General features: G+C 42.6%; 1 protein-coding gene across 1 annotated transcript in view; it reads left to right on the top strand.

The window, feature by feature from the left end:
• The window catches only part of LOC308281863 (STE20-like serine/threonine-protein kinase), an 88,759-nt gene that overhangs the window by 44,791 nt on the left and 17,164 nt on the right, over positions 1–26,804 (top strand). Inside the window, exons 7-14 of the mRNA XM_080722189.1 lie at positions 8,336–8,417; positions 12,099–12,233; positions 13,829–14,062; positions 14,673–15,023; positions 15,447–15,626; positions 16,310–16,440; positions 17,844–17,967; positions 24,324–24,503. Coding sequence (XP_080578315.1) covers positions 8,336–8,417; positions 12,099–12,233; positions 13,829–14,062; positions 14,673–15,023; positions 15,447–15,626; positions 16,310–16,440; positions 17,844–17,967; positions 24,324–24,503 — 1,417 coding nt within the window. The remainder of the gene's footprint in view (positions 1–8,335; positions 8,418–12,098; positions 12,234–13,828; positions 14,063–14,672; positions 15,024–15,446; positions 15,627–16,309; positions 16,441–17,843; positions 17,968–24,323; positions 24,504–26,804) is intronic.

Genomic DNA, 26,804 nt, shown 5'->3' with positions numbered 1-26,804 from the left:
GGTGCCGCGCTGTGAGCTTGTAGATCTGCTATTTTTCAATAGCTAAAGCACAAAATGAGAGGGAATCCTTGTACCCAGGGCCCATAATTTGGTGTGACGCCCCGGTCTCCATCCCCAGACCAATAGCCATATGCTTGGTGTCGGACTCTGGGCAGAAACCTCTTATCTCCATATCGCCACTGTCGGGCAGAAACCTTGTATCTCTCCAAGTTTCAAATGTGTTCATCATACAAGACTGTCGCACAAAACTAGTGAGAACAGCAGTTCTGCAAGCACACAACTAGGGATGTCCCGACACCGATACCAGAATCGGTACTCGCCCCGATACCGGCCTATTTTTTCTGTACTCGTACTCGTCCGATATTGCTCATGGCAGCACCAGATACTATTTTGTTTCATAAATATGTTGGTAACAAGACTAAGACACAGTTTTGTGTGTGTTAGTTCAACTAATGAACAGTGTTTTCACCTTCTCTCACTCTAGGCATGACAAAACTTTTTTTACTTAATCATTTTATTTTGGAGCTCCACACACTATTTAAGCACTTAACTTACAGTATCAGTATTCGGTATCGGCAAGTACTCAAATTAAGTACTCGTATTTTGTACTAGAAAAAAAGTGGTATCGGGACATCCCTACACACACCTCGCACCGTGAGGCGTTGTGTGCTTGTATATTGAAGCAATAAACCACAAGAGGCATGTGGTTACCTGGTATTTTATAACGGCTGAGAGACGTGGTGAGACACAAGGCGCAGCGGAGTGTCTCCAACCCTCTCAGCCGTTATAAAATACAGGTAACCCCATGCCTCGCGTAGCTTATTGCTTTTCTAAAATGGTTACAATATGGCAACATGAAAAATCATAGACATGTACCAATTAAAACTGTTCTATTTCACTAATAATTCACTACAAGGTCTGCAAGAAAGTTCCCAGCTACAAGAAAGTAGTTCCCAGCTTTTTTGCCAACAACACAGGTGCAGATAATTGGTGCACTTCAAGGTGTGGATTATAGTGTCATATACCACATCAATTAAGGGAAACCAGCCAATCAGAAACAAGTAATGGAACTAGCCGTTTTAGAACTGCTGTTTTCACTGTAGTTTAAATCGTTTTTAAAATGATAAATATAATGCTAACGGTTTTGGACTTACAAGGTTTCCACCCGACAACGACGATATTCTAACTTTTTATGGGTTTTTTTGTACGTTAATTACTACTTGATCATACTACAGCGTCACACAAAAGCAGCAACAGTAGCCGAAGTTTGTAGATCTGCTACTTTTAATATTTTTTATTTGAATCCTGAAAAGTAACAGTTTTGGTCATATTAGGTTTCCACAATATGTTTCTGTCTGTTCTAAAACACTGGTTCTCAATCTTTGTCAAGTCAAGGACCCCCAAATTAATATGTATTTGGCCACGGACCCCCATCTGAAAATATTTTGTGCTGGGAACCCTCCCATACAACATCTGTGTTCAAATGTAAATGAATATCTAAATACTAATTGGAGCAACTTAAAAAAGAAAATCTGACGATAAAATGATAAAATGTTTGTTGTAACTTTTTGGCCTCCCCTAGTTGTGGGCTCGCTGAAGGGCGAGCCCTTATAGGTCAGGTTTATTCTTCTAAAAGAAATACTGACAGTACAAAGGCAGGGCCCTTAGCCAATGAGGAGCAGAATTCTAGGTGACATCATCACCAACAAGTGTAACCTGGTATAAATAACAACAACAACCACATGAAATCTTTTGTAGTATGTTCTCCCAAATCTTTAGATACTAAAGTATACCAGTAGGAATCCCTAATCAGGAGATAAGTGACCGTCATGTATACACAAATTGGCCTGTAAGCGGCATTGTAAGTATGTGTTGGAGCAGTGTCCATTAATGTTGTCTGCATAAAGAAACCTCATGGTGGTGCTAGAAGAGGGACATGTGAGAAATCAGGGGTGGAGGTTGTGGTTTGCCAGCCAAGGAGTGTGTGTGCAAAGTTTGGCATGGATAGGGGCAACGGTGCCGGAGTTAACAGTAGGGCCAAAAGCTTGACGTGACGTGACAGACAGCCGGTGGAGTCTTTCATAGTAACTTGCGATCTGACCTTCACAATAAAGTATATATATACCAGTAAGACTCCCTAATCGGGAGATAAGCGACCGTTGGTCGCTTATCTCCACAAATATCACAACCTCCACCTCTCACGTCATACGGGTAGCCATAGTTACACCTGGAATGTTGAATCTGCATATATGGAGATAACCTACGCATCACACAAAGTCTGACCTCACCAGCCCATACTTGGGCATGGACGACTTATATCTCCATATACGGAGATGGCCATATATGGAGATACGATGACATCACAGAGTCCACAGCTGATGATGTGGCGTGATGTCATACAATACACAAACAAGCCCTATATAAAGGGGCAATTCTCACCAGGGAAGAGAGCATTGCCTGGAATGTTGAATCTCCATATATGGAGATAACCTACGCATCACACAAAGTCTGACCTCACCAGCCCATACTTGGGCATGGACGACTTATATCTCCATATACGTAGATGGCCATATATGGAGATACGATGACATCACAGAGTCCACAGCTGATGATGTGGCGTGATGTCATACAATAAACAAACAAGCCCTATATACTGATGCGATACGATGACATCACAGAGTCCACAGCTGATGATGTGGCGTGATGTCATACAATAAACAAACAAGCCCTATATACTGATGCGGAGATATGAGCAGGGCAAAGGTGTGACGTGTGACCGACCGACGGACGGACGGCCGGTGGAGGTTTTCATAGTAAACTGCTCCCTGACGGTCGCAATAAAATGTAGGAATCTCAGAAGTAATGTTGGAGTGGCCGTTGGGCAGATCTTTATGCCCATATATGTTGGAGTGCCTGTTGGGTAGATCGTTGTGCCCATACATGGTGTTCTATGCGAGCCCACGCTGTTTCGTAGCAACAGTATTTCAATTTGTTATGAAATGTTGCCTCTGGTTGGGGTTGCTATGGTGATAAATTGATAAGGCACGAGCTTCCTCCATTGGCCAAGCCCCGACCCATCAGCTTTGCGGATTTGTCAAACCTTGCTGGACGTTTGTGCCGCCAGACACATAAGAGACAGCGGTACATAGAAGCACTGCATTCTTTTACAGAGGAACATCTGGTTAGATCCACATTCCGGTTTTTAAATATGTTGTGCTGGACGATCCATCTGAAAGGAATAACGAGATGCAGGAACGCTGCGGTGACAGTTGGACACATGGTGTATGCTTTTGGAGGAGTCAGTGACGAGGACTGTGATCAGATCGGTGTGCACATCTTCAACACAGTGTCTTTGTGCTGGACGGCGTTGCCCCCGGCGACACCTAGAAGAGGACAACGTCACCTTGAGGTTCCCTCCAGGCGTGACTTTCACACAGCTGTGCTGATTGAAGATACTGTCTACCTCTGGGGAGGTATTCCTTGGTGCAGTGTGCTTTATGCATTTGATGTCGACGTCCAGAGATGGTTCAAACCAAGGGTTTATGGCACTGTTCCAGAGGAGAGGTTCAACCACTCAGCCTGCGTCTTGGGGAAGGTCATGTTTATTCATGGAGGATGGAGCCACACTAGATGGACTAATGACATCTACAAGTTGGACACCGCCACTATGGTCTGGTCTTTAATTAACACCAGAGGAATTCCACCTCCTGCTTCAGAAGGTCACTCTGCCTCCATCATGGGGACAAATATGTTTGTATTTGGGGGCTTGAGGGGGAGTCAGTTCTACAACACCATCAGAGTGTTTGACACAGAGACCAACCGCTGGATGGACGCACCTCCTACACAGCTTCTTCCAGTAGAACGCCGCAGTCATTCAGCCTTTACTTACAATGGAGAGCTGTATGTATTTGGAGGATGGAACGGCCACTCCATCAATGATCTGTGGAAATTCAGTCCAGAGACCTTCTGCTGGAAGAAGGTTGAGCCCAATAGGAAAGGACCATCTCCGACGTCTATTATGTGCTGTTGCATGGTGGGAGATCGTATCATCCTCTTTGGAGGATCCAACACACCTGATGACCTGTATGTCTTAGACTTGAGTCCTAGCCTGAAGACGTTATCTAAGCTAGCGGTTATCCAGTACGGTCTGGAGCAGTCTGGACTCCCACACAACATCAGGTGGGAACTGACAGCCATGAGAACAAAAGAAGATGAGAAAATCTCACCAAGTGTGAAGTGAGCGGTGCTAATAATGAATTAATAAAAGGTATACCGCAAAGCTTGACCTCAAAGCTTGGCCAGTGTGACCCTGGGCATACAACAAACCTCAAGCGCTTTGTGCCAAGATGTAGGCCAGATGTACGCCCCGATGTAGGCCAGATGTAGGCCATGCTTCAGAGCCCGGACAAAGCCAGATGTTGGAGCTTAGCTCCTTTCAGGAGCACCGCTCGCAGTGACTCTCTGGGCTCAGCACTAAAACAAAACAGACAGTCCTACAGTGGTCAACAGAGGTGTATACATGAGTCTGATTGGCCAAGAACTAATGTTGCATGAGAGAAGATGAAGCGCCACTCTACGTCCGCGAGTTATTTCCACGGCATCACAGGACGCGATAATGGAGTTTGTAGGATACGGGGGTGAATAAATTAGAATCCGCAGCTTGTTATTGGCTGGAGCAGAGGTCGGGAGCGCTCCGCTGTGTTCACTTGGACCGTGCGGTCGGGGGACTGAAGATTTACTATTCTGTCCATGACGGCACATAACTCGGTAACGGCGCTGGGTCGGCTCATGCGACCTTGGGACTTGTGCAGGGGCACAATAACGCCTTCCGTGTGAAAAGCTTACTGTTTACGTTGGATTCATATGTAAGATTAAAAATAGCAGCGCCAATACGATACCGAGGATAGTGTATTGAACGTCCAATCACTGGTCATCATCAGCTGAGTGGTGAGCACAGCAGCAGACAGAGCTGGTGTATTATTGTTTGACAAGTCAGACAAATGAAAACCACAAGTCTTGTGATTACAGAGCTGCAAACCACGTGTGTGTAGCATCAAAACTCGCGCTACTATCAACGTTGAAGTCCGACATACATAAACAAACAAATGTTGATAAAGTTGTAACTACTCACGTTCAGAGATGGTTTCTAGTCCACCAACATGATCTATTTCCACAATAATGATGTTCTTAGTTCGTGTAAAGTACACATAATCCAAGCCATTGATTGAAAATAGTCCAAACCATGTTTTCCTTCATGCCATCACTGTTTCCCATTGGCAGACATACAAACATGATGACGACGAAAGACAACTCTTCACAGTGTTTTGCATGTAAATCCAGTCCACATTTTCAGTATAACCCCTTGTTTGCTCTCAAAATCATAGCTCAAAATGGCCCCAAACGATTGACACTTCATTTCACCCAATTGGAGCTTCTAGTCCTGCCCATCCCCCCAATAGCAACCAATGGTCTGTGTTCAGAGGCGGTGCATGGCCATGTTTCCTGTGCCATAGATTCAGCCAGTGGCAACAGGTTGTTCTGATGACTGGCACATCTTATAGCCAATAAAATTCTCAGAAAAATGATGCCTAATTTGTTTTGGCTGAAGTGAACTACAATACCCAAAAATGCCTCCGTAACAACACTACTGGATGTGCGTAAATACGCAGAAGCGCGCCGCATGTCAGACCAAGAGTGTTAGGGGTGTCAGTAAAATAAATACATAAAATAATAATAATAATAAATTAACACCTGGGGAGCCAAACTCGTTCAGGGACGAGTTATGGCCACTAGGTGTCCCCCTGCCACAGGAAGTTATATCGTCCACAGACGAGGCAACAAACAGTTAACTTTTTGAGACTGCAGCTGCCCTTTGCATGACCTGAGTCCATTACGTCACCCAGTCAGTGAAGGCAGCCCCTCTGGGGAAGACATCACGGAAGGACTTATCATGCTTTACATTCTACTTTGAAACATAAGAACGGCTTTATCTCAGAATGACATGAAAACAGCCCCATGGAAGCAGAGAGCTGATTGTTTTCACGGCGACACTTTACCGCGATTTTACCGCGATTTTTGGATTTTAGTTTCGCGAGCGTTTGTAAACAAATGGATTATCCTCCTCAATCTTCTCTGGACACGCACGTGCACACGCACGAAGCTTGCGAGGCACGTCAAAACAAAGCGTAAGTCAATGGTGGCAGCAGCAACAGCTATAAATGTTATAAACCTTAGCAGCCCATGTGTTAATAAAAATTAAAAAAATCCAGTCTATTACCCCTTTTTTGACCTTTTTATATGATGTATGCAAATCTCTCCAAATGAAAACGCATAGACTTACACTTAGTAAAACATGTGTAAAATATTCATATTCTGTAGTTTTATCATGCCCTTTGAAATTGGGCTAGGTAAGGCTTCAAAATGTGGCCACATTGTGTTTTTCAGCTCCTATATGATAATAACAGTGTTATGCAGTCATATATTTACTGAAAATATTTAGGCGAGGATTAAAAACCTGCTATTCCAGTAAGTTAAAAATTGCATTACTCAATGTCAGTTGCACACAGAGTGATCATTTATTTCTGGGTAAAACTTCAAAATGTTTCCTTCAAAATGAGACCATGCCCAATGCAATACTCCAAATGGTTTAAAAACAACAATCAATTTACTTTGGGTACGCTGTGTATAGGCGTTTTTTGCAAATTATACAGGATTGTTAACAGGTTAATCCCGGTTTATAGGCTTCAAAACAAAAGTAACCACTTTTAACCTGTAGGTGGTCTTCAAAACAAAATAAGTCTGCGTGGTACTTAAAACTACCCGTAAGAAGCTGCTTTATTCCCATGTTTTGAACCCTACGGCTTATACAACGGTGCGGCTTATATAGAGATTTTTTACAGCTACCGGCCACCAGGGGCGCTCTAGCAGGAAGGACACCTGCGGCTTATAGTCCGGTGCGGCCTTTATATGCACACATTTGTTTTTGTTTTTGGTGCGGCTTATATTCAGGTGCGGCTTATCGTCCGGCAATTACGGTAACTAGAATATTTATTTCAAGATTGTAAAAGAAATACAAATACAATAGCTGATCTACAAGCTCACGTTTCGCAGTGTAAAGCTTGTAGATCAGCTTGTAGACCCTTGGTTTCAATCAGTGGTGTAAAGTAACTAAGTACATTTACTTAAGTACTGTACTTAAGTACAATTATGAGTTATTTGTACTTTATTTGAGTATATCCAATTTCCAAAACCTTTACTTCTACTCCACTACATCTCGAATACAAATATTGTACTTTTACTCCACTACATTTATTTGAGAACTTTAGTTACTAGTTACTTTGCAGATATGAATTATACTATTATAAAACATACATAAAGCACTTTAGACATATTTTATACCTAGGCTATTTGAAAATAGCCGATCTAAAAGCTCACAACGCGTCGCGATGCGACGCGTTTTGAGCTTGTAGATCGGCTATTTTCAAACATTTAGTACTTTTACTTTTGGTACTTTAAGTACATTTTGATGCCAATACTTTCATACTTTTACTCAAGTACATTTTGAATTCTGGACATTTACTTGTAACGGAGTACATCTACAGTGCAGTATCCATACTTTTACTTAACACCTTCTAAGCCAAGGGGAGCCCCTTAATGTTAAAACCGTACTATATCGCACATCCCCCCAGGGACTCTCAGCCACGTCGCACATTCCCGGACTTTGTCTTTAAAACCGGAATAAAAGCTTTTGATCCGAAAATCGGCGATCGTCTAACCTTCCCTAGTCACCACTCGTGCACTGATGGCTCATGCAGACCGTGCATGAAGCAGAGGTGACGTCAGCGCCTCTCCTTCTCCAAGGCACCTTCCACCCATCCGTTTACTGTCTACACACTCGAGCTCCTCCTGCAGCCATGCTTGGGGCTATGCTAGCGAAACTTTTCAGGTCTGTTCTTCAGTCACACATGGACTATTTGCGGGGACATTTACGTGAAAGGATCGCGCACGCGAAACGCACGGGGACATCGACGATCGGCCAAAACCCCCATTCTATCCCAACGGAGATCGAGAAAATCATGGTGAGTTACTGGCCTGGGGGAAAAAAAAAAAGAAAAAACAGCGGCGCTGTTCAAGATGGAGGGGCTGCGGGGTCATGTTTATAAACATAATATTATGTCTCAGATCACAATACAATAATAGAAATTTCACGGCTAATCTACCAACCCCCATTCTATTTCGGACTGCAACGTGTTAAGTACAAAATGTGAGTACTTTTTCCACCTCTGGTTTCAATGATGATTCCAGTTGTTGAGCGGTCTCCTCCAATGCATTCCAGGTCTCCAGAGTTCAGAGATTTCCTACGGAGGTGTTTGGACAAGAACGTGGACAACAGATGGAGTACGGCACAGCTCCTACAGGTAAAATAACAACCGCAAATTAATGATGGAGATATGTCTAATTTCTGTAAATTTCATCCACTGTCATACAGATTAACCTATTTAGGCACATTATGTCGCAATATTTTATGCTTTAACTGTTGAAAAATAGCAGATATACGCTGCGAGCTTGTAGATCTGGTATTTTTGAAAAATCATGAACATTTTTGACCCGATTCTATAAGTGTCTTTTGAATCCTTCTAAGATTTTTGGAAAAACTATGTCCTGGCCAGCCATCGTCAAAGAAAAGGTCCTTTTCACTTCAACTGGAGCTCAGTTAGTCTGAGAGACTGTATGTCAGAGGTGCTCAAACCTTTTCATGTCAAGGACCCCCAAAATGATATTTATTTGGCCACGGACCCCCATCTCAAAATATCTAGTTCCAGGACCACCCAGAAGCAAAATTTTAGTTACAAACGTTCGCTTTGAAAATACATATATTCAAAGATTTGCACACATTTTCACGACTTTTTCAAAAATAGCAGATCTACAAGCTCGCAGTGCGGCACTCGGTGCCGCGCTGTGAGCTTGTTGTGCTGTGGCAGGTTATTTAATATGGGATTTTGACAGCGTGCTTCTCCTCTTAACGGAACACCGCCCCGGCTCCGAATGTTTTAATGAAGCGGTGGTTCTGAACCGTTCTGGCCGTTAGTCTCACTTTCACCCCTACGCTGGTGCGAGACAATAAATAACTGTTCGCCAATTGCTACATCTCTCAATTGGAAGTACATGACACCAGTCCAGCAGTGCACCGCAGCGCAGTAGTAGGCTAACTGGTGATATAAAAAAAATATATATTTTCGACTCCTCGACTCAAACAATTGGCGTCGATTCCCGGGGCTTAAAGCGACGCGTCGATTCGTCGATTTTTAGAGGACAGGCCTAGGCTCAATGGGCTTGAAAATACAGAATAGTGTTCTATCACCGTTGAAGTTGTTGGTATGGAAGCAGCGGTGTATTCTCAGGCCACTGGTACAATATGGACAGCAGATTTTTATTCAGGAGGTAAGCTTGTCTGGAGGGGGGTGTGGAGAATGTGTTGTTTAAAGGACTACTTTTTTTTTTTTTTGTACTAGTGGCTGATTATGTATTTTTAGAGACAATAAGCTGGCTATTTCTTTATTACTATTTACTGTAACTCTACTATCCCAATACGTCACATCTGCCCATGAAAGATTGCGGTGCATCTTGGGAATTGGGATATTGTATCTAAAAAGATAATTAGCCACTTGTAACCAGTGATGTACAGCAACATATTTTTAAATAAATATTTTGAGTTTTTTTTAGAAAACGTAGGTCAGGATTTAGTAGGCGTTTTTAGAATCGAGCTCAGTCCTAAATGGGTTAAGATAGTTTCCGGATTGAAGCTTCAAGTCATCTGGCTTTGTTGTGGCTAAAATGATTTATCAGTTGTGATTGTGTGGGTGCCATTATTACAGTATTCCATTCTATCTGTGATCATTTAGAAGGCGTTAGTTCTCATTGTTAAAGCGATCAGAAACGCATTGCCCCAGAAGGCCTGCCTTTGATTGAATCAACCCTTTTGATCAAGCTGCTCGTAAAAGGCCATGATGTCACATCTATTGTTTCTTCGTCATTGGACCCCTGGTGACTGGTCCGGCATGGGAGAGAGAACGGTATAAACTAGGGCATTGACGAAAAAGTCGACAAGTCGACTGAGTCGACTTCATTACACAAGTCGACTCCCACCAGAGAAAGTCGAAGTTGAAAAAAAAAATCCTTTCTATCATTATTTTTGCTCCATGTGTGTGTCAGTACAGCATTCAAACAGTAGGATTGCTTATTGTCAAGGACGGAATGATCCAATATTGCAGTGCTACATTATATTTGGTATAACATGGTTCTATTGTGAAAATAGCAGATCTACATGCTCACAAACATCGCGAGGCGTTGTGAGCATGTAGATCGGCTATTTTCACAATTTCTGCCTCTATATATTTGACAATTTGGACAATGTTTAATTTGTCATTTTAGAGGTATTAAAAAGTCCTTAAATTGTCACTTTAGAAATGTGAAGATACCCTCTATATACTTAAACTTTATGTTGGTTTGTTTACAGGTGAGTGAGAAAACAATGTTTCACATTAAGTTAATCATCTGGGGACCCCCCCAAAATAATTGAGGGGTCGTGTGTGATGTGATGGCGTCATCAAACGATAAAGTTGACTTCAACTCAACTTTTTACTGAGTCGAGTCGACTTGCAAAAATCATTAATCATTAATTAAGTCATTAATGCCCTAGTAGGCAGGGACTTCTTTTAGGAGAGCTTGGAGGTGACCCCACCGTAAGAGTCAGCTCAGGGTGCATAGCCAGGCGCTCTTGGCCATTGGGGGACAGGACATAATAGAGAAGCATTAGCCGCAAATTGCAACACTAGATTTTATTTTAATCGGATGAATCTAGGTTTGCAATGCCTCCCATAGGCAGCCAATGCATCAAAACAGTTTTTTGCTTTCTGATTGTATTAAACGACTTCAAACTCACCAATATTGTGGCTCTATGGGAAGCTTGGAATTTACTCTTGCTACTGTATCTGCAAAGTGTTTGTTTCTGAAAAATCCACCGTAGAATTGTTATGATTTCTTTTCTGTCAAGAAATCCGAGTAGACATGGTTTATTTTCTAAGTGTTGAACTTCGGAAGCGCTCGTCTTCTATTACGCAGCGTCCCGCTGCCTCCTGCATTATGTGACATTTAGAACGAGGTGGTACACAGGACCGCTGAGTGACTTCCCACAAGCGCTTCCAATCTCCAGCACTTAGAAAAAAATATCACCTGAAGCCAATTTCTTGATAGAAAGTAGCTCCTAACATTTCTACGGTGGATTTTTCAGAAACAAACACTTTGCAGATAGCAAGAGTAAATTCCAAGCTTTCCATAGAGCCACAATATTGGTGAGTTTGAAGTCGTTTAATACAATCAGAAAGCAAAAAACTGTTTTTATGCATTGGCTGCCTATGGGAGGTATTGCAACCCTAGATTCATCCGATTAAAATAAAATCTAGTGTTGCAATTTGCGGCTAGAGAAGCATGCTTGTTTTTATTCAAACTGTTTTTTATTTATCGTGTACAACACTGTACATAAGCAAACAGAAACAAATATATACCAGATACCTAGGTTGAATCATACAGTAGCCTATGATAACAGATAAGAGTAAAATGAAATACGGCTGAAACATGCTTGTTTTTTTATGCTGTCGGATTCCACAACTAAACTAAACTAAACTAAATATATATCAGCTTCACCTCGCCTGGGTGGATATATGTTTTCCCCATAATAACTACTAGCTTTCTTTTCCACTATCTATTGTATCTTTTTTTTTAATCCCCCCTGTCAGGGGAAAAGAAGCAACTTGGACTCCTCGTGCACTGAAGGAAGCATGAGGTCAGTCCGTTGTCTCCCCAGGCGCGGCAGAGAGAGAGCATGCAGGGCCCAGGATTACAGCTTAGGGCAATTGGCACTGGGTGAAAAAGTGGGATACAAAATTGTGGGATAAAAATGATAAGCCATTGTGTCTTTTATTATGTTTTCTTCTTTGTTGTTGTTGTTGTGTTTGAAATGTAATAGTCTCATGAAGTGTAATTGTATTTACACAAGTGCGTGTGTGTGTGCGTGTTTGTGTGTGCATGTGTGTGTGCAGCATTCATTTGTCACCAGTGTGCTTGACAATAAGCCTGTGAGGGAGCTGATAGCTGAGGCCAAAGCTGAGGTGTTCACTGAGGAGATTGAAGAGCACAAGGAGGAAGAGGAGGAGGAAGACACAGAGACACGACTGGTGGGTTGATGTCGGGTGGAAACCGGGACCGTATGTCCAAAAACTGTTCTTTTGGTATAAATATCGTCGTTGTCGGGTGGAAACCTTGTATGTCCAAAACCGTTTGTTTTGTATTTATCATTTTTAAAATGAATTAAACTAGTAAAAACAGCCGATCTACAAGCACGGAGCGAGGCGTTGTGTGCTTGTAGATCGGCTGTTTTCACTAGTCTTGTGGGACAGCCTTGTATGATGAAGCAGGGCTTTACTTTATGAAAAAAGTAAAAAAACATACACATTTGAAACTTGGACATACGAGGTTTCTGCCCGACAGTGTGACGATAATGATATATAGTGAAAATAGCTGATCTGCAAGCACACAACGCCTCGCATCGCAAGCTTGTAGAGCTGCTATTTTCACTAGTTCTGTGCATCAATCCTGTATGATTTGGCTTTAATTTGAAACTTGGAGATACGAGGTTGCTGCCCGACAGTGACGATCTGCAGCACGTTTTTCAAAACGGACTAAAAACTGCACATCTACAAGCTCACAATGTGTCACGATGGGATGCATTGTGATTTCGCAGATCGCCTATTTTCGCAATATCCTTTGATCATTTAATAATAGTCGGATTAAAAGGGCTCTAGATTTAGTTTTTCTCGGGTTTGGAAGATAAGAAAGTCTTCTACATTCTAGGCATAATGGAGGAATCCTTATATAACTCTCTTGGTGCCAAACACGAGTTTCGCGATCGTGAAATGCATGTTTGACTCCCAGAACAGCTCTATCTTTCAAGCATGGCAGCCATGTTTGTTTACATTTGAAGAAAACCCTATAGCCTCTATCTCTTGAATGCCTGAACGGATTTCCAAGCAGATTGTTTTGTTTCAAAGCTGTGAATGGCGTGCACATGTGTGGTGCATCCGTGCATTATCCGTGTGTGACACGTGCACATCATGCACATTAACTCATTGAGTGCCTATCCCGAACTAGTTCGGCTTTATTATCGCATCCCAGAGTGCCAATCCCGAACTAGTTCGGCTTTTTAATTAAAAAAAATAAAATAAAAATTGAAAAAAAGACTTTTTTATATATTTACCATCCACTCCAATGCAATCCAGGATCTTTAGAGCTCATTTTCTCTGTTTTTTCTCCCATGCATGAGGTGTGCAAGGTTTAATCATGGCTAAGTTGACGAAAATCTAAATCTAAAATGCTTGGTAGCCAATAGCTAACTTCAAGCTAACTTCATCCTCTTCCTGTACATGCACAAAGGAAAGTGTTCTGGCAAGTCATGGCTCCAGGGCTTGGGCATGCATTACCAGCATATCTCTATTATTCTCTGGTCACTGGGTGCCCTCTAGTGGTGATAGGCTGGCATTAAATGAGTTAAAAGGTAAAATTCTGGCAATTAGGGACATTAGTCAATTTTAAATATTGGCAACAAGCAGGTTCATTTTATACTATCATTTTCTGGGGTGTAAGCAATGGAATGCTGTCCCAGCCACCATCTTTCTCCAAATCATTTCTTGCGTAGCAACCTCAGGGTCTTTCTGCGACAACTTGTGGCCTGTGTGTTCCTTGCTGATTTTGTTTCCATCACCTCTGTTTCCAGGGCCATAAACGCGCCCCGTCGGACGTCAGCGTAGCCAGCTCCGAGGAGGACAAGGTCCCCTTGTCTCCGTCCGTCCTGGAGCCTGTCCCCGAGAGGGCCGAACCGCTGCCCCCCGCCACGCCCCTGGAGCTCCCCGTGTCCAACCACGTCGTGGACCCCAGCTCCGCGACGCTCGAAGAACCCAGCGCTCCCGCAGTCGTACAACAACAAGACGAGACGCCAGGAATAGGGATGGTACGATAATCGAGATGATCGCTTATCGCAGTGGTTCTCAAAGTGGATTCCAGGGACTCTGTGGGTTCCTTTATGTGGGTCTAAATTGACCCATACAAGTATGTAACTCTGACAGTGTACAAATGGAACCAAATGAACCCTGACGGGTTCATTTGGTTCCATTTGTAAACTGTCAGAGTTAAGAGGAGACCTTGAATTTTTAAAGTTTGAGAAACACTGGCTTATCGTGAAAAAAAAACACTCACAATAATCGTATCGTGGAGATATACATTTATCGTGAAATTATCCTCCGTCATGCACTTTTATTTGCAGAGCTGCATATCCGATACCATTTAAACCCTCTATACATGGTAAGATTATAGAGGTTTTGTACTTGATACAGTCTTTTTTGTCACTCTCTACCAAATCTCTTTGCCAAAAAATAGACGATCTACAAGCTCACAACGCATCGCGGAGCGTTCTGAGCTTGTAGATCGGCTATTTTTGGCAAATGTTCCCCTCCAGGATAACGGATGTTGGGAATATTTTGATTATCGCGATAATACGTAAATCGCAATATCTTTGGTCACGATAATCGTGACATGCCAATTTCGTATTGTCTCATCCCTAGCCAGGGACCCCCGTCGAGGACGGAGAGATCGCGGAACAGAAGCCGTCGGAAGAGACGGTCGCAGAGACGGTCGCAGAGTCGGACGACGCGATGGACGTAACGCCGTCGTCGCCCGAACCGGAGGCCGAGCCTCCCGAAGCGCCGGCCAAGGAGATGGAACGGCTGGAGATAATCGCCAACCAGGGCGAGAAAGAGCTGGACGCGGCCGGCGTCGCGGCTGACCAAGAACGCGAAGCGGCCGCGGCGGAGAGTTCGGAGGCCGCCGGAACCCCTCCCGCGGAGGTTGAGGTCACGGAGGAACCCAGCCCGGCGGGCGAGGAGGAAAAGGAAGACCCTTACAAGGGTCTGAAGGTAGGGGTGGGCGATTTTATCACGATTCTTTTTCACGTTGGTTTTGATGGTTATTTTTCAAGTTACTCGACAAAAGCTAGACTCTCTGGGTTCCTTTTGGGAGGTCTAAATTGAACTTTACAAGTATGTAACTCTGACCGTATACAAATGAAACCAAATGGACCCTTACGGGTCCATTTGGTTTCATTTGTATACTGTCAGAGTTAAGTGGAGACCTTGACATTTTAAAGTTTGAGAACAACTGATTTAGACCAAAATGCAGGTTTGAATTGAATTCTGCAATGAATCTCTGTGTTAACGATTTTTTTACAAGGCTCCCTCAATTGTATCACGATATATACGATACCTCTGAAAAGGCATATCGTGGAGACATTGTATCGTCTCAACGATATTTATCAGCATATCGCCCACCCCTATCTGAAGGTGACCTTGACGTTACCCGGGGAGGACGGGCAGAGAGATGTTTCGGAGCAGGCCAACAACAACAGGGAGAAGGACTTGAACTCCACCACGGGTTCTGCCGACAACAGCAGCATAGACCTGAACCTCTCCATCTCCAGCTTCCTGTCCAAGACCAAGGAGCCAGGATCGGTCTCCTCACAGGTTAGGCCTGGGCAATTTACCCATCATGTATATCTCATATACAAGATCAACGAATTGACACAAATTCTAATAGATATTTCGGCTGGCTGTCAGTCTGTCAGTCTGTCACGTCACACTTTTGCCCTACTCATTTCTACGCCACCGTTGCCCCGATCCATGCCAAACCCTTAATTTCTCACATGGCCCCCTTCTAGCGCCACCATGAGGCAGATTCTTGCTAAACACATTTTTGGACACTGCTCCTACAGATTTTGCACTAAAATCACGCAAAGCGGTACACAGTATCTCTAAAGTCATGTCATCAACATGGATCTGTCCCATTTCCCATATTCCCTCCTGATTGCCTACCATTGCCTTCTAAAGTTTGTGTATGGGACCTGACGGTCGCTTATCTCCCGATTAGGGAGTCTTACTGGTTATAATCAACTAAATCGATTACTGTGATTAACCCTGTATTATACTTCATTCTACATTTGTGGTGTACATCAATGGTGGAAAGTAGCTGATTTACAAGCTTGCTGCTATTTTCACTTTTTATTTTTATTTCATAATTTTATAAATATAAAATAAAGGGTTGAAGTTGTTAAGTCACTGAAGTGAACTCTCATTAATATCCAAAACAAATGCTAAGATCGTCACTGACAGAGAGGCTGTCGTTTTGTATGTTTTATTTTCCATCTCAGGACATCAAGCGGCAGAAGAAGACGCTGAAGAAGACTCGTAAGTTCATGGTGGACGGCGTGGAGGTCAGCGTGACCACGTCCAAGATCATCACGGACAACGACACCAAGAACGAGGAGATGAGATACCTCAGGTTACTACCAGCAATGTGTTACCTATTTTTCCAGTCAAGTGAGACACATTATTGAACATGCACTCCGGAACGGAGAATAATAATGAGTCATTATGAGGAATGGTTTTACTTTTGAGCACAACTTGGAACGTGTCGGTAACTTGGTAGTCTACAATCAAGAGGCAGCCAACCCCCACCAGCCCTTCCCGCGAGTTCAATGCATTTTAATACAAAACATAATTCGCTTTAGTGTTTCCATTCACTAATGCGCATTACATTTTTTCGATAGAGCCTCAAAATCCACCTCCTCCAAGCGCATAAATGTTTTTGCGAATAATGAATGTATACATATATTATTCTTTTTGTTGTGCCTTGCTCTTTTTTACTGTACACAACAGTACTTATTTTTCCTTTTCATACTTTTTTTTTTTTAAATGTTTTTTATCCCACGTTTTTTGCAACCCATTTTTCTCACCCGGTGACTACCTAACCTGTAGTCCTGGTTTCCGCTCTCCCCCTGCCGCGCCAGGGGACATTGGGGAGCACCCGGCTGGCTAGGGGGAGGTAGTATAGAAACCAGGACTACTGCATGTTTTTGTGTGAGGGGCGGGCCTATGCCCAAGGAGACACGGGGAGAACATGCAAACTCACCACAGAGAGGCCCTATCGCCAACCCCACCTAGGGTGTGGGTGCTGATGACGCGGGTGGAGGAACACGCCCCCAGCGCCCATCCTTTTCATACTTATATGTAATTGTGTAAACCTTAACCCATTTAGGCCTGAACACATTATGACGCAATATTTTATGCTTTAAATATAAAAAAATAGCAGATATACAAGCTCACAGCGCGGCACCGAGTGCCGCGCTGCGAGCTTGTAGATCTGCTATTTTTGAAAAATCGTGAAAATTAGAATTTTGACCCGATTCTATAAGTGTCTTTTGAATCCTTCGAAGGTTTTTTGAAAAACCTATGTTTCTATGTCAGCAATCTGGCCAGCCATCGTCAAAGAAAAGGTCCTTTTCACTTAAATGGAGCTCAGTTAGTCTGTTCTTGAGAGACTACTATGTCAGTGGTCCTCAAACCTTTTCATTTGAAAGACCCCCAAAATGATATGTATTTGGCCACGGACCCCCATCTCAAAATATCTAGTTCCAGGGACCACCCAGAAGCAAAATTTGAGTTACAAACGTTCGCTTTGAAAATACATATATTCAAAGATTTGCACACAATTTCACGACTTTTTCAAAAATAGCAGATCGAGTGCCGCGCTGTGAGCTTGTATATCTGCTATTTTATAATAGTTAAAGCATTCACTTATTTTAGGCCTAAATGGGTTGTGCTCTGCTGTGCTGCCTCTGGTCGACTGATTTTCCCCCTTGGGATAATAAAGGTATCCATCTATCCATCTCCTCCTCCTCCCAGGCGTCAGGAGCTGCGGGAGCTGCGTCTCCTGCAGAAGGAGGAGCAGAGGGCCCAGCAGCAGCTCAGCAACAAGCTACAGCAGCAGAAGGAGCAGATCTACAGGCGCTTTGAGCAGGAGACCACGGTCAGTCCACTGAGCGGCTTCCTCAGACCGCCGCGCCGCCAGCTTGTACATCTGCTATTTTTTAAAGCAAAGATTTGAGTTTAAATATATTCAAAGATGTGCACAAATGTTCATGTTTTTTAAAAAAAATAGCAGATCTACAAGCTCAGCGCGGCACTGACAAAGTATAGTTAATTACAGGGTTCCCACGGTCATGAAATTCCTGGAAATATTTTGAAATTAGAAAAATATTTTTCCAGTACTGGAAAAGTTTTGGAATTGATCAAGGGTCCTGGAAGGTCCTGGAAAAAATAGCTACGCATTGTCTTTGGTTATTGATTTTGTTAATACCTCTGAAATTATATATTAAACATGGGCCAAATTGTCAAATATTAGAGGCAGAAATTGTGAAAATAGCCGTTGCGAGGCGTTGTGAGCATGTAGATCTGCTATTTTCACAATAGAACCGTGTTGTACAAAATTAATTATTGTTATATAGTCCTGGAAATTGGGTTAAATATTCTGGAAAAGTTTTGGAAAAGTTTTGGAAATTAATTGTTATTAGTACCACAATGGAAACAAGTCCCCATGACTCATTTTGTGTTATCCTTTTAGCCTTGATGTCTGACTTTACCACAGTGCAGTTACATACATCTAGAAAGACTGACTGTCTAAAAAAGACACCTGAAATTCCTTCTGAATCAATAGTACTCAAACGTGCCAATTCACTCTTTGTCGCTCTGTTACTAGGTGGGACAAAAAAAGTCTTCCCTCCATCCACTCCCATTGTAAAAATGAGATTTCTCATAGCCTCATATTGATATTTAAAGTACAAAAAGAAAAAAAGATCTACGTGATATTAATACAAAAGGAACAAAAAAAAAATACAGTAGTTACATTGCAAAACGAGGTTTCCCCCCCGAAAATACATGTTTTTCTTAGTTTAACCAAAAAAAAATGCAGAAGTCTAGCCAGGAGATGTCTATGCAAGGCTCGTAATCCACATAGCGATTTTCTTTAATCATTTCAACAAATTTTCACTGTGTAAAATCACACACATTTTCAAGATATTTAAAATCCCCAGTTAAAATATGATTATTTTGGGGGTCGTGGCCTGAAAAGGTTGAGAACCACTGGACTACAGGGTTAGGGTTTCCCCACACTATACTGTATATATACCAGTAAGACTCCCTAATCGGGAGATAAGCGACCGTTGGTCGCTTATCTCCACAAATAGGCCAAAAGTTTGTTTTACCAATTATCAAGACATACGGGCAGTTGACAGTTTGCCATGGTTACTCATTGAAGTTGAATCTCCATATATGGAGATAACCTACGCATCACACTAAGTCTGACCTCACCAGCCCATATTTGGGCATGAGCAACTTATGTCTCCATATATGGAGATATGATGACATCACACAGTCCAGTAAGACTCCCTAATCGGGAGATAAGCGACCGTTGGTCGCTTATCTCCACAAATAGGCCAAAAGTTTGTTTTACCAATTATCAAGACATACGGGCAGTTGACAGTTTGCCATGGTTACTCATTGAAGTTGAATCTCCATATATGGAGATAACCTACGCATCACACTAAGTCTGACCTCACCAGCCCATATTTGGGCATGAGCAACTTATGTCTCCATATATGGAGATATGATGACATCACACAGTCCTCAGCCGATGATGTGGCGTGATGTCATACAATACACAAACGAGCCCTACAGTATAAAGGGGCAATTCTTGCCAGGAAAGAAGCATTTCTTCGACTCAGACCTTATCGCCAGGGTTGGCTTATAGCAGCTGTCGGTAGGACCATATATGGATTCTGTTAGTGTGGATCTCCTAACAGGGCATCATCTGGGATACAATCCCTTTTATGCCCATATATGGAGATCCCTAACATAATCCCTTTCATGCCCATATATGGAGATCCCTAACAGAATCCCTTTTATGCCCATATATGGAGATCCCTAACAGCATCCCTTTTATGCCCATATATGGAGATCACTAACAGCTAACAGAATCCCTTTTATGCCCATATATGGAGATCCCTAACAGAATCCCTTTTATGCCCATATATGGAGATCCCTAACAGAATCCCTTTTATGCCCATATATGGAGATCCCTAACAGAATCCCTTTTATGCCCAGTTGGTTGCTAGGGTAAAAAAACATGGTTGCTATGGTAAACAGTTGGTTGCTAGGGTAAACAGTTGGTTGCTAGGGTAAAACCATGGTTGCTAAGGTGGTTGCTAACGTACACTAACAGACCAGCAACAACAGACTGTTGCCACAGCAACGTACACAAAGGTTTGTGTACACATGTGGTGTGATGTCATACTGAAGATATATGACATCACACCGTACACAAACAAAGGTGTGACGTGTGACGGACGGACGGACGGACGGCCGGTGGAGGTTTTGGTAGTAAACTGCTCCCTAACGGTCGCAATAAGCTCTGCACACATCAGAACAATGGGATTTAGGTTGAAAAATCCCTTTTAACTCTAGCTCACTAAACACAGGGTCAAGGACCACACAGCTACTACAGCCCTCTGACTCCTGTGATCTGTGCTAGAATGTGGAGTTAAGCCCCAAAATGGCAACAACACATCAGCTGCGTTCGTGTTGTTTTTCTGCTCCACTGGAGGATTGCTCTTTAAAGGAGTAGTTCACCCCCAAAAAAGAACCACTGATTCAGAGGAAGGATTTAGAAGTCGGGCCAAAGATCGGGTCAAAGATATTCAAAGACTTGCACACATTTTCGCGATAAAAAAAAAAAAATAGCAGATCTACAAGCTCGCAGCGCGGCACTCGGTAATGGTGTGTTCAGTCCACTCTGAGAGTGTACAAATGGAACCAAATGGACAGTCCATTTGGTTCCATTTGTACACACTCCCATTTGGTTCCTAACTATAATCACTTAGCCCCGGGGACCCCCTGGAACGACCTTTTGTTGAGTTCGTATTGACCCCCGCCAGTCAGTGCCAGCTTAAGCCCTGGCATGCCTCTTTTACCACATGCCTTCCTCACCTCTCAGCTTTCATAAGCGCAGGGGTGTCACAAGGGGGGGGGAGTGGGACTGAGTCACTAGGGCCCAAGGTGGAGGGGGCCTTCATTATTTTATACTTTAGCTATTGAAAAATAGCAGATATACAAGCTCATTTATCTCGTATATCTGCTATTTTTGAAAAGTCATGAAAATGTGTGCAAATCTTTGAATATATGTATTTTTAAAGAGAAACATTTGTGACTGAAATTTTGCTTCTGGGGGGTCCCTGGAACTAAATATTTTGAGATGGGGGTCCGTGGCCAAATGCATATCATTTTGGGGGTCCCTCACATGAAAAGGTTTGAGCATCACTGACATAGAAACATAGAAACAGAGGTTTTTCAAAAAACCTTAGAAGGATTTGAAATATTCATATTCCGCACACATTTTCACGATTTTTCTAAAATAGCATCTACAAGATCTACAAGCTCGAGTGCCCCGCTGCGAGCTTGTAGATCTGCTATTTTTCCAATAGTTAAAACACAAAATGCTGCGTAATAATGTTCCCAGTCTAAATGGGTTAAACCCCCTCCCCCTATGAAGAACATTCATGGGGGGTCCGTAGTGAATGCTTGTACCCAGGGCCCAGAATTTGGTGCAACACCCCTGCATAAGCCCCCCCCCCCCCCCTGGGTACAACACCTCACAATGCGAGGCGTTGTGAGGCGTTGTACCAGCTATTTTCACAATATTTATCTGCGGAACCAAGTCACATTAAATGTAATACCTACAATTCCAAGTGCTTGTCAGGGTGGGCGTCCCCAGTTCAAATATGTTTATTTTGGGGGTCACAGCCTTAAAAGGTTTGAGAAGCCCTGGTATAGAGCATTAACAAATTCATCCACCTTGACAAATCATTCTTATGACTTCCTATCTAGCCAAGCTTTATAAACTATATATTTTTTAAAGAGAAAACAATACCAGCGAATATTCGACTTCGGTGAACAGCGATGAATAGTGACTTTGATATTTGAATATTCGAATATTTGGTGAATGGCCCTAACACACACATACAAGTTCAACTTCCTCAAAACGACAGGAACAGTCAGCGATCTCACTTTTACCATATCAGTTGGTTAGGTTCGAGTCACTTTTTGTACCATATTGTCGCTGTTGGGCAGACACCTAATCTCCCGTGTTCTAACTTTTTGTTTTATCATACATGAATGTCCTACTTGATCCAGCGCCACACAGATCCACAAGCGTAGCAGATCCACAAGCTCGAAACACGGTTTCAAGAAGCAAGTTAAATTCCAGTCTGCCTAGCACCCTGATGATTACAGGGCCTCGTTAGCTGGGCCTCTATAATGCTCCTTTCTACATATTTTATAATGACCCATACAGTACAATTTACAATTTAGGCATTTGTCAGACGCTCTTAATCCAGAGCGACTTACGATAAGCAAGGCAATCAACATCAATACAAGGTAATACATCAATACACATCAACACGAAAAATAGTAATCTAAGTAAAAACATAGGTAGACCAGGCACCTATTCAGTAAAAACAAACTTTATAAAAACCCAAAATATATACAGTATATATAAAATGCTATCTAAATGACATGTATGGTCATTGACGGTAGGCAAGTTCTTTGGTAAGTGCTGGGGCCCATATAGTCCATTAAACCAGTTGGCACACATTTAAATCATGTCCCCATCACATTTCAATTCGATGCACTAGCGACTTTCTGAGAAAGACTATTCTTTTCTTTGAATCCACTTTCTGTCAATACCCATGTCACCTTCTACTGTAGAACCTTGTCACCGCTGACCCCTGCTGGTTGGTCTTAGGAAGGGTGTAGGCCATTGGTTCTCAAGGTGGGTGGGGTCCTTGGTGGGGAGGGTGCCAGGCCAGGGGGTCCCCAGCAAAATGAGTTTTTGTAGCATCACAATCATCTTAACCACTATTACGCTACACGTTTCGAACTTGTGGATCTGCTACTTTTGATGCTATTTTGTGATGCTGTAGAACTGTGGTTCTCAACCTGTGGGTCGGGACCTGAAAAGTAGGGATGTGCCGAAAGCAAAATTCTTGGCCGAAACCGAATACCGAATATTAGAAACATTTCCCCGAATACCGAATAGCCGAATAATACATGTATATAATTTAATTTATTTTGTATTACTAATATTTGCACCATTGCTGTACCTTTGTTGTAAAGCTACCTGATTATGGCAAAAGACATGATTATGGCAAAACCTAACTTAAATAATAATCACCATATGGTTCCATAAAACATTCATTTCTCATTTTTGAATGCACACACAGCATATTTATTTTTGTGTAGAATTATTTATTTACGATTGTGTAGTAAATTTGTAATAAAAGACAAATTATGTCTCAAAATATTAACATTCCATATTGTTGAATTATTGCATCATAAAGAAATATCAACGTAATTATTGTTATAAAAAAAATATAGACCTATATATTGAATATCCTATACATTATTCGGTAGTATTCGGTAGTATTCGGTAGTATTCGGTATTCAGTATTCGGTAATATTCGGTATTCGGTACTATTCGGTAATAATTATTCGGCTGTAAAATCAAACCGAACCGAAACAGAATATGCGTTTTTTGGCACTATTCGGCAGAAAATATTCGGCGCCGAATATTCGGTCACATCTCTACTGAAAAGGTTGAGAACCACTGCTGTAGAATGATCAAGTAAATGTACGAAAAAACACAAAAAGTCTGAATATGGAGATAAGTGGCCCTATTTTCATCCATGCCTCCCCCCTTATCCCTAAAGTTCTTTGCTCTTTTTTTTATTATTTTGAAAAAAAAATTAAAATACTTCAAATAGCCGATCTACACCAGCACGTTGTGAACTTCTAGATCAGCTCTTTGAACTATTTAAAAAAAAAATCAAAATAGTGAAATTGCAAAAAGTTTTAGGGATAAGGGGTAAGACAGCAACGATAATGTCATCAATAAACCATTTAGGCTTGAAAAATACCTACAAATGTTTCCTAAATTCTAACGTTTTTTTTTATGATTCTATGATTAGTGGTGCTCAAACCTATTCATGTCAAGATAGCCTCGTAAACCAGTCTCTTCAAGATGGGAGGAGTCAGTTTACTAGGCTAATGTCAAGAACCCCTAGAATTGTATGTATTTGACCCCTTGTATTTAACAAGATTAGCAAAAATGTTCACGTTTTTTTTTCAAAAATAGCAGTTCTACATATCTGCTATTATTTTAATAGTTAAAGCATAAAATAATGGTTAAGTGGTGAAAATCTAACGTAACAAAGATGCGTTCCCTGTCTTAACCCACACAAAACACTGCGTCTCCTACTCGTCCTCCTCCTCCAGAGTAAGAAGCGTCAGTACGACCAGGAGGTGGAGAACCTGGAGCGGCAGCAGAAGCAGACCATCGAGCGTCTGGAGCAGGAGCACACCAACCGGCTGAGGGACGAGGCCAAGCGCATCAAGGCGGAGCAGGACAAGGAGCTGTCCAAGTACCAGAACATGCTGAAGAACCGCAAGAAGGAGGTGAGGCCTTCCTTCCATCTATTAGAACAGCGGTTCTCAAACGTTGAAATTTGAAGTCTTACCGTAACTTTGACAGTGTCCAAAACGGGTCCATTTGGTTCCATTTGTACACTGTCATAGTTTCAGACTTGTAAGGGTCCGCCCTGTGTCAGCATTCTGATTGGTCCCTGACTGACCAACCAGCAGGCTCTTTCTGCCTTGTCCCGCCCTGGTTCCGCCTTCTTTATGTTGAATTCGCTAAAACTACATTTTTGGATAAATATATATTTTTTAAAACATGCCCAGTCACCATACTGCACCTGGGAGGATCTTTTTTACTGAAACCAAGTTTAAAATGAGAATTGAATACACAGAATAACAATACGAAGCAACTGAATGTCAATGGTAGTGGATGGATGGTAGTGGATGAAGGCGACACATTGTGGGCTTGTAGATCGGCTGTTCTTGGCGAAGAGAGTTGGTGTTGACGGAAAAGGTCATCCAAGTACAGAGCTCAGGTCTGTTTTACAAAGAATAGAGGGTTTTACTTTACTGAGTCAATTAAAAGAACAGTGACAGTGATCAGTGGTCGTGTGTTTTAATAGCATTGCACGTCCCGTGTTGGAAATGAGCCTCCCTGCACAGTGGATTCTACACAGTGGAATTTATGTTCCCTAAACTGCATTGATTTTTCCTGTAAAGTTCCCCTGCAAGCCAAATGACGTCATGATGACGTTATGATAACGTCCTCCGGTGACTTCGGTGATCATGACGTCATTACCAGGATGTCATATAGACTATAGGATTATTGTTATTGTTTGTAATGTTAGTTGAAATATGAGCATATAAGGTTATATTTTGGGACATATCTGACTAGTTATGATATTTATCTGGCCTCGATCAGAACCTCTCTGATTAATCCGGGACATCCGTTTTCGTGGGCAGGATTTATGCTGGTTGAAATCAGGTGATATTCTAGGCCAGATCTGACAAGTCATGGTTTGACTTGATGTGGCCCCAATCCAGACCTCACTGATTGGTCCAGGTCCTGACCGTGCTTGCTGGGTCCTTTTCAACCTTTTCAGCCGTGACCAAATAATCATATTTCAACTGGGGACCCCCACCCTGACAAGCACTTGAGATTGTAGGAGTTGGTATTACATTAGTTTGACTCCATCTGTTCCATTGTGAAAATAGCAGATCTACATGCTCACAACGCCTCGCAAAGCGAGGCAGAAAGGCAGAAATTCACAATTTCTGCCTCTGATATTTGACACTTTGGCCAATGTTTTACCAGAGGTACATAAAAGGTCTTTAAAGTCCTTCATTTGTCACCTTAGAAATGTGCAGATACACTTACATACTGTATGTTGGTCTGTTTTACTGTTGAGTGAGAAAACAATGTTAACATTAAGATAAACATCTGTGGATCCCCCAAAATAATTTGGGGACCCCCCCCTGGGGTCCCGACCCACAGGTTGAAAACCACTGGTCTAGCTCACGCGCGCACGCGCACACACACACACACACACACACGCGCGCACACGCACACGCACACGCACACGCGCACACACACACACACACACACACACACATACACACGCGCACATACACGCGTGCACACACACACACACACACACACACACACACACACACACACACACACACACACACACACACACACACACACCTGCACACACCTCACTGATCTCTCTTCAGGGTGCTTACATAATCACCCCTTTAGCCCTTCGCAGGCTAAATCAGTCTGTTCCTGCCACTCCTCTGCTTGCTATGTCAGCCTACGTGTCTGTGGGCAGCTAGGGGGAGATGGGAGAAAAGAGAACAAGAGAACAATTAAATGAGGTTAGATAATTGCATAGTGGAAGTAGCTCAGGGGTAGAGAAACCGTCACTAGAACACAGAAGGGTTCCCAGTTCGATCCCGGGCTCCCCCAGAGTTAAGGGCTTTGCACACTGGACCGGTGCGTTTCTTTCCGTTTGCTGCATGATTAAAACGCTTTGGATTTGGTGTGCAAGGCTGTGCGGAATCCACACTGCGGATCCGAAGAGGAGTCATAAAAGGAGTCAATGAGTTTTTACCGCATGCGACAAGACACACAAATCGAACTGGGTTCGTTTGGGGAAAAAAACGCACTGATGCAGCCACCTGCCGCATGGCAAATTGGAGCCGGTGTGCATGAGGTCATAGAGAATCATTGTTTTCTTTAAAAAATGGAATTGTCCTTTTTTTTTTTTTTTTTTCGTGCGATAAAAACGCGTCTGTGTGCAAAGTGCTTTAGTGTCCAAGAGTCCTTGAGCAAGA

The sequence above is a fragment of the Nannobrachium achirus genome (assembly GCF_963921795.1).
Source record: "Nannobrachium achirus genome assembly, chromosome: 3".
NCBI lineage: Eukaryota > Metazoa > Chordata > Actinopteri > Myctophiformes > Myctophidae > Nannobrachium > Nannobrachium achirus.
This window is presented reverse-complemented; position numbering and strand designations above follow the sequence as displayed.